The 9,337-nt window shown below is 39.9% G+C and overlaps 2 protein-coding genes across 2 annotated transcripts; one reads left to right on the top strand and one right to left on the bottom strand.

Moving 5' to 3' along the window:
* The first annotated feature begins 234 nt into the window (after positions 1-234).
* Positions 235-3,857, top strand: LOC137724376 (uncharacterized). The gene is made up of 2 exons (XM_068463123.2): positions 235-3,200; positions 3,310-3,857. The coding sequence occupies exons 1-2, from the start codon at positions 359-361 to the stop codon at positions 3,690-3,692; spliced, it is 3,225 nt and encodes a 1,074-aa protein (XP_068319224.2). The 5' UTR covers positions 235-358; the 3' UTR covers positions 3,693-3,857.
* Positions 3,858-5,788: 1,931 nt separating this feature from the next.
* On the bottom strand, positions 5,789-8,743 carry LOC137726047 (embryogenesis-like protein). The gene is made up of 2 exons (XM_068464906.2): positions 8,098-8,743; positions 5,789-6,073 (listed from the first exon to the last, which is right to left on the bottom strand). The coding sequence occupies exon 1, from the start codon at positions 8,630-8,632 to the stop codon at positions 8,105-8,107; it is 528 nt and encodes a 175-aa protein (XP_068321007.2). The 5' UTR covers positions 8,633-8,743; the 3' UTR covers positions 5,789-6,073; positions 8,098-8,104.
* Between the last annotated feature and the right edge of the window lie 594 nt (positions 8,744-9,337).

The following is a 9,337-nucleotide window of genomic DNA, read 5'->3' as shown; positions in this document are numbered from 1 at the left end:
AGCCAGGACTAAAATAGAAGAGAAAGAGCACTTTCAGGTGAGATAACATCACACTCCACCATTTTTGCTTTGACCAAAACATTAACTGAGCTGTATATAACTGCACTTTAAAGATGTGTGACATAAGCTTTTTTGTTCACATGCATGCCTTCAACTTATTCAACTTCAACACCTTATTGTGAAATTGAAGCATTCTCCCATCTCATTAACCACACAAACTTCCTCCCGCATGAATCTTGTTTCTTCCTCTCACTCCTCACACTAAGACTCTCCACCACCACCATCGTCCTTCTTCAACACCACCACCGCAACCACCACCATTTTCAAGCCCTAATTTTCCCCCACAACCACTCAAAAAATGGTCCAAAACACAACCCATTTACTATTTTCCTTCACATTGTTCATTTTCATAACCATGACCAAAATCTCATTAATTACCTCTCTGTCCTCTGATGGCCAAGCCCTCCTCTCCCTCCTCCCTGAAAAGCAATATTCTGTGCTTTCCTCATGGGACTCATCAAGTGAAACCCCATGCTCATGGCAAGGGATAACATGCTCTCCCCAAAACAGAGTAATCTCACTCTCTCTCCCCAACATTTTCCTCAACCTCTCCTCCCTCCCTCCGTATCTCTCCTCCCTCTCATATCTCCAGCTCCTCAACCTCTCCTCCACCAACATATCCGGCACCATCCCACCTTCCTTTGGCCAACTCACCCACCTCCGCCTCCTCGACTTGTCCTCCAACTCCCTCACAGGCCCCATTCCACCGGAGCTAGGCAACCTCTCCGCCCTCCAGTTCCTTTTACTCAACTCCAACGGACTCTCAGAGAAAATACCTCAACAACTTGCCAACCTCATTTCCCTCCAAGTGCTTTGTCTCCAAGACAACCTCATCAACGGCTCAATCCCATCTCAGTTGGGCTCTCTGGTTTCCCTCCAACAGTTTCGTGTTGGAGGGAATCCGTATATCACCGGCGAAATCCCATCCCAACTAGGCCTGCTCACTAACCTCACAACTTTTGGCGCAGCGGCTACCGCCCTTTCGGGGGTGATCCCATCCACATTTGGGAACTTGATCAACCTCCAAACACTGGCTCTTTATGATACTGAGATATTTGGCTCAATACCTCCGGAACTCGGGCTTTGTTCGGAGCTGAGGGATTTGTATTTGCATATGAACAAGCTCACTGGTTCAATTCCTCCACAGCTGGGGAAACTGCAAAAGCTCACCAGCCTGCTTGTTTGGGGCAATGCATTGTCAGGAGCAATCCCGGCTGAGATTTCAAACTGTTCTTCCCTTGTTATTCTCGATGCTTCTGCCAATGATCTCTCTGGACCTATCCCAACAGACTTGGGGAAGCTGGTGGTTCTCGAACAGCTTCATCTCTCCGATAATTCGCTGACCGGAGCAATTCCATCCCAGCTCAGCAACTGCACCAGCCTCACTGCTCTTCAGCTTGACAAGAATCAGTTGTCAGGTACAATTCCTTGGCAGGTTGGCAATCTCAAACTCTTGCAGAGTTTTTTCTTGTGGGGCAATATTGTATCGGGAACCATACCAGCTTCGTTCAGTAACTGCACTGAGCTCTATGCACTTGATCTCTCAAGAAACAAGCTTACCGGGTCGATCCCAGAAGAGATTTTCGGTTTGAAGAAGCTGAGCAAGCTCTTGCTGTTGGGAAATTCTTTGTCGGGCGGGTTGCCACAAAGCGTTGCACATTGTCAATCTCTAGTCAGGTTAAGGCTTGGGGAGAACCGGCTTTCAGGACAGATTCCTAAGGAGATAGGCCAGCTGCAAAACCTCGTGTTCCTCGACTTGTACATGAATCATTTCTCTGGAGGATTGCCATTTGAGATTGCCAACATCACAGTTCTTGAACTGTTGGATGTGCACAACAACTATATCACTGGCGAAATCCCGCCACAGCTTGGGGAGCTTGTGAATTTGGAGCAGCTTGATCTTAGTAGAAACAGCTTTACCGGAGAAATTCCTTGGAGCTTTGGCAACTTAAGTTACTTGAACAAGCTCATTGCCAACAACAATCTACTCACGGGTACGATACCAAAATCTATCCGGAACCTACAGAAGCTAACTCTGCTGGATTTGAGCTTTAACAGCCTCTCCGGTCCAATCCCACCCCAAATTGGTCTAGTGACAAGCTTGACAATCAGTTTGGACTTGAGCTCCAATAGTTTTACTGGAGAAATCCCAGAGACAATGGCGGATTTGACGCAGTTGCAATCACTGGACCTGTCGCATAATATGCTCTATGGAAAAATTAAGGTTCTTGGTTCTCTAACTAGTCTCACTTCCCTGAATATTTCCTGCAACAACTTTTCAGGTGCCATCCCAGTTACACCATTTTTCAGAACTCTTTCTTCGAATTCATATTCTCAGAATCCACATCTTTGTGAGTCTGTTGATGGGACTACTTGTTCGTCAAGTCTAATGCGGAAGAATGGTTTGAAATCTGCAAAAACTGTTGCCTTAATTACTGTAATTCTGGTGTCAGTAACCATAGCAGTTGTTGCCTCATGGGTTCTTGTTGTGCGAAATCATAGATATATGGTAAAGAAATCTTTAGGAGCAATGGCAGCCTCGTCGGGGGCTGAAGATTTCTCATATCCATGGACTTTCATCCCATTTCAGAAGCTCCATTTCACCATTGATAACATCTTGGATTGTTTGAAGGAGGAAAATGTGATTGGAAAAGGTTGTTCTGGAATCGTCTACAAGGCCGAATTGCATAATGGGGATTTGATTGCGGTGAAAAAACTGTGGAAAACGAAGCAAGAGGAAGAACCGATAGACTCTTTTGCTGCAGAGATTCAAATTCTTGGACACATTCGCCATAGGAACATTGTCAAGCTCCTAGGTTACTGTTCAAATAGAAGCGTCAAGCTGCTTCTTTATAACTACATTCCCAATGGTAATCTGCAGCAGCTATTGCAAGGGAATAGGAACTTGGATTGGGAAACTCGGTACAAGATTGCAATCGGATCAGCTCAAGGTTTAGCATACCTTCATCACGATTGTGTCCCGACAATTCTGCACAGGGATGTCAAGTGCAATAACATACTGCTGGATTCAAAGTATGAGGCCTATCTGGCAGATTTTGGTCTGGCAAAGCTGATGAACTCCCCAACTTACCACCATGCAATGTCGAGAGTAGCTGGCTCTTATGGTTATATTGCCCCAGGTAAAACTAGCTACTTCAGTTTTTCTAATTAGTTGTAACATTGGTTTTATGAGAGTATTTGTGTAACAATCTTTGTTCAACTAATAATCTCAATCTGTTACAATCGCAGAGTACGGATACACGATGAACATAACAGAGAAGAGTGATGTCTACAGCTATGGTGTGGTTCTGCTGGAGATCTTAAGTGGGCGTAGCGCTGTTCAGCCACAGATTGGTGACGGGCTACACATTGTTGAATGGGTGAAGAAGAAAATGGGAAGCTTCGAACCAGCAGTATCAATACTAGATACAAAGCTCCAAGGCCTACCGGATCAAATGGTGCAAGAGATGCTGCAAACACTGGGAATAGCAATGTTCTGTGTAAACTCGTCGCCTGCAGAAAGACCAAGCATGAAGGAAGTGGTGGCATTGCTAATGGAGGTTAAGAGCCAGCCTGAAGAATGCGGAAAGACCTCCCAACCCCTAATAAAGCAATCTTCAAACCAGACTTAATTAGTTTTAATCCTTTTTCGAAACATTCCAAGGACAATTAGCGATTAATTTTCTACAACATAAGAGAACAATATCAGTGAGGGGATTCATGGGTTTGAATGGTGATGGTTTTAGGTTTCTTGTACAGTTTTGAGAGGTTAATCTGGTGAAATGCTTCAAATCACACTTCCCCCGCTTTTCTTGCTTTAATTTTTTTACCATGCTTTCAATCTCTTTACCGACCGAGGAGGGAAATTTAAACTCGAGGCACTTTTCAACATTGAAAAAAGAAATATTACGAACTAGAAGTATGCTTATTCTAACAGAGAGGTTATGTCATAACATGCATGTTCACTAATTTTTATCAGCCATAAAACCTTATTGGCCTTAAATTGAATACATATTCTCAATGTTATGTTACATAAAGGACAAATTCTCAGCCTCAAGCAATAGGCAAGTAAAAGGGTATTGATTTCCCCACCCGTTGTCTCTGAGTACACTCTTTATTTTGTCATGAATTTCTTGTTGATTCTCCTTTTATTTATTCAATCTCTACTGAAAAGAGAGAGTACAAGAAAAAAAAAATGATGTACCAAAGTCACTTCCGAAAAATGTGTCACATATGGCAAACAATATCAGAAACATGGGGGAGGCTAGGAAGGAAAGAATGGAAAGCATATTCCCCACATGCTTGCTAGACACAAGATTTGTCTCCCATCTCTCTCCATTTCTTTCCACATTGTTTTGCTACTTGCCACTTTGAACGTATTATAATAATTTGATATTAAACTCGTTATTCATAAAAAATATAAATTAAAAAAAAAACCATTAAAAAAAAAAAGGACTACTAAAACCTCGTTGTACTAGCGGATGGTATTTTGTGTTGAAAATATTTGTGGGTTAATGAATGCCCACACAGTAATGTTGACTTGGGAAATGAATGAGGATTGTATTTTCAAAAGGTGTGTGCTATAAATGTCAAAGTGTAATTATTACGCTTGTTTGGAGTTGCTCTATAAATAGAGCGCTCCGTGTGCTATCAAAATACACTGAGAAGAAGAAAATATCAATAACATCAGTATGTATCTCTCCCTCTTTTATTTGTCATCCTATTGTGTTATAGTTATAATGAGATATTTTACACTTGTTTCGCATATTTATAACATTTTGAACTTTTTAGAAGTGATGGATTGTAAGTTATTAGTCAATATAATACTTAATCAAAATCAACCTTTTCTATGACCAACTTCAGTATTTAGTTAGATTTATCTTTGATGGTCTTCTAAGTCAAAATCAAATCTTCTAAATCCGGATATTATGGCCAAAAATACAACCCAGAAGAAAAGGCGAACGCACAGCAGATTTCAAATGTGTGTACTTCCATAATTTCATCCTTGTATTCTTGAACACAGCTTGTGTCTTGCTGTTGGGTTGTGTTGGGGTGGTGATTACTCTCCAATTGAACACAACCCAAACAAAACCGTCGAGTTTGGTGCAAAAGATCCGATGGACTGGATAACTCGCTATATTAATGGTATGTTTAAAGGCCGACTTTAAAATTTTTAAAGATGGAAAATGAATTAGTCATTAATGAAACTGCATTCCTTCAAAACCATCTAATTTCTTCATTTTGTCTCGAGGGTTTGTTGCTCAAATGTGTATGCATGTTTACTCCCAAAATAACAATAGATAAACTCATTACCCCAAACTTTTGGTTATCAACTCATGTGGACATTTGTCATTTGGTTGAAATAAGCCCCAAAGTGGATCCAAACAGAAAACAAATGAAACACTGCCGCATCAGTTAGTGTCTCTAGTACTACAATTATTCATCTATATGAAAATGTGAAAATTAAATAAAAGAGAGGAGCCAAACCACAAGCAAAGGAAATCCCTTTTGCAAAAGGCGCATCAAATTCTCTTGAGAATCAAACAAAACACTACCTATCTGTTTTCAGGAAGTGCAGTGCATACCACAAACAGTATATCGTCGACAGATAACATGCTTGGTCTTTTGTTCTAGAAATCCACCTGAGAACTTTTCATCAGCTCGGTTCAAGCCTCATGGCCAAACTTAAGTAAAGAAACATTTACTTAAGATATGGAAAGACATGATATATCGAATGACTTCTTTATTTTTGTCAACTAATTGTAGACATAATGACACACCAAAAATCGTCAAGGTGGAGGAGCAAGGTTACATTCAAATTTCGGTGCCTCCACAAATTGGGAGGCCTCCATACAGTAGTTCCAAGGACTAATCAAGATATCGCCCCATGTCCACCACATGAGAAACTCTGTCCTCTTCTGAAAACTGATTTCTTCGACATACTTGTTCCTAATTGCTTTCTTTCTCCACCTTCTTTTGGTCTCTTCTTTTCTCCACTTGTGGGTCTTAACTTCTGAAAGCAAAGGATAATAAAAAGTTGTATAAACGCTATTTCTAGATATCATATATATTTATCGAGATTTATCTGGTACCACCACAGTTGCTCTGTCTCTAAAGTGATGCAGGACAACAAGAAAATAATATAAATAGAGGATACGGATAATAGATAACAGGAGAGAATATGGATTCAATAAGGGAAGGAGAAAAGTATATGGGTGGGTGGGAGAGAGAGGGAGAGAGACAAAACAGCATAAACTCTTATCTACATGCTCAAACAAAATGCTTGAAGTCAGAAAACCTATCAAAATAAGGCCTATTGACATTGCCAAATAAACTAAGCACCTGAAATTAATCAAATACTACAAAATAAGTGAGAAAAAGATAAATAAGTTTAAAATCTTAATAAAGTAAAACCCTCAGCTTGCGCACCTATGCCCAAAATAACTCCAAATCTCATTAATGCACCGGCCATGTTTGAATCACAAAATGAAAAATAAAACAAAATGGTTTTAGCAAAATTATTGATCCATTCTAGCAACATCAGTGCATAAAGAGGAATTCCAGCATTCGTATTAAGCAGTGAACAATAATACTGAAGAAATGAGGTGACCCATATCTAGAAAATTCTTCATAAGAAAATCTTAATCGGCCATTTAGGCTCTTGGTCCTTGGATCATCAATTACTGAGCATGAAAGTTCAAAACTTCACCAAGGCTTCCATTTCCCGTAACTACCAAGCAAATAGGTTTGGAGGAATGGAGAATTCTCTTGTGACTTGGAGGCTAGATTCATAAAGGAAATAGTATATTAAAGGAAATCCTATATACTATTTCGTTTCTCTAGATTCAATGTTTTCCTTGAATTCATTATTCTTTAAGAATGTGTCTTAGGTTATACGATTTGGTACTTTATTTGACAGAGTTTTCATTTGAAAAAAAAAAAATCAAGAATAATACCAAATTATCAAGGAAACTTTTTCACAAAGGAAGAACAAAGGGAAAAGAAAAAAAGTCATTCACAATCAAAATTCAAGACATGATTTGGAAGAAAATATTATAAAACAAAGGATGAAAACAGAATCACTATCGTCAGGTAATTGCTAGCAGTATGTCAGTCAGGTAACTAGTCTTCTTGTTCTAACATTAGCCCTATCTGTATTATTGTATTTTTCTTTTTGGTAATTTCTGAACAAGAGTATTATAAGTTAAAGTCAAATTTCCTTCTTATATAGTTCTCAAATTGTGTCCAGACGAGACTTTCATTTCTTCCCCAGTTACATGGCAATCAATCAGAGGTTAGTAAAGTAACAGCAGTGGAGAGAAAGGAATTCTAATGCTTGTATTAAGTAGTGAAAAAAGAAAACTTCCAAAATTAGGTGACTCCGTTTTAAGAAAAAGCTTCATAAGAATCTTCATCAGTCATTTAATCTAACTGGAACAGAAAAGTTCAAATTTCACCAAAGCTTCCATTTCTTTGAGGATCGCGACCACCAACCAAAGCAATAACTGGAAGGGAGATATTGGACAGATCATTTCATTTGTTTTGTAATATGACTAACCTTTATGATAATATTGCCTACTGGTGGATCTCATTGCAAGGCCATATCTCATTACAATTCTCGAGTTTTGGGGTCAGAATCTCACACAATTTAAACCCCAAAATATAGAAAAAGTCGTATCACAAATGAGTAACATATTTACGAAGCATATTCACATCCACTTGATTGGTTTCATCTGCATTTTGTAAATTTGATAATCACACAAAAAGGAAAGAAATAACTAAGGCATTGTTATACGAATCCTAGAATTTCTGAATAAACCGCAAGACGATTAACAAGAATGCAATTGAATTCATAAACTACAGACAGAGTACACCAATTTCCACAATTATTCAAATATTCATCCCTAATTTCTACGGCCACCAATGCTTTGCCTAAATATTCCTAAAAGGGAATAAAATCGGCAACACCTAAATCAAAGCAATTACCTAAAATTCATTGAAATAAGATAAAAAGGAAAAAGCCCCAAATCCACCAACCTTAAATTCACTCATTCAGCTGTTGAAGCTCAGCCTTCAACTGCTCAATCTTGAGCCCCATCGACCTCTGCAACGCCGCCTTATTGCTCTCCGGCACCTTAGCCAATAGACCCTCATACAATTCCAGCACTTCCTTCACAGAATCTCGAGCGCACTCGGCCTCCTCATCGAAGTAAACAGTCTCTTTGGACTCCATGGCCATCTCTATCTCCTCCCTCGCCTCAGCAAATTTGAGGTTGATCGTGTCCACCACTTGGTTCTGATCGAACTCATCCGACCCGCCGCTGAATTGCCTCACATTCCGGCGAGCTGCGAACTGGGTCGCTGAACTCGAGAGAGCTGAGTGGAAAAAATGGTGGGAATTTTTTGTAGGTTTGTTGAGAAGAATGTCGGGTTTCGGCAACGGAGGTGAGTCGGAAACTCGCTGAGCCGGACTCGTCGAGATTGAGTTGAGGGAGAAGAGCTTCGGCGCAGGGTTGGAAGAGTGGCGGAAGAGCAATTTGCAAAGTGCAATTTGTGAACGTTGATGATTCATTGTTGCTCTCCTCTCCCGACTTGCACAAACAACTAAAACCCCTTCTTCTCAAGACTCTCAACTTAACTAAACCCTATAAACTCTCTCTCTTCTTTTTTCCCGAGTGCACGATATTTGGTACGATTGGGGATAGTGCAGAGATATATTATATTTTAATATGCAATATTTAGCCACTTTTTTTTAACAAACGATATTATTTACACTAAGGATAGGATATGTGTTTAGTCTCATAATGAACTAACAATAATGTGCTTCAAATTTACCTTTGGCGACCTCTCACTTACAAGTGAAGAGGAATATCACTAAATCGTACTATTAAGTAGCTTCATCATTTACACTTAAGCAATCAGATAAGTAGCTCCGGTAGTTGCATGGTGAAATTAAGGATCTAGTGGTATATTTTAATATGCTCAATTGAGCCACTTAGTACTACGGTCTAATAGTATTCATCTTCACTTGTAAGTAAGAGGTCTTCGGTTCGATTATCACCAAAGGCAAATTTGAACCACATATTGCTAGCTCATTATGAGGTTAAGTCCACCCCATCCCCCTTAGTGTAGATAATATCGCATTGTTCTAAAAATCCCCGCCTAGACCCCACCCAGGCGCTAGGCGGCTAGTCACCGCCCCGATTAATGCCTAGGCGTTTGAAAATTAAGAAATGGCACCTAGACCTACTTAGGCGCCCGGCTAGACTGCCTAGGC

This window comes from Pyrus communis, chromosome 5 (genome assembly GCF_041283825.1).
Source record: "Pyrus communis isolate YQ-2024b chromosome 5, ASM4128382v1, whole genome shotgun sequence".
Classification (NCBI taxonomy): domain Eukaryota; kingdom Viridiplantae; phylum Streptophyta; class Magnoliopsida; order Rosales; family Rosaceae; genus Pyrus; species Pyrus communis.
The sequence above is the reverse complement of the archived record's forward strand: the minus strand, read 5'-3'. Positions and strand labels throughout refer to the sequence as shown.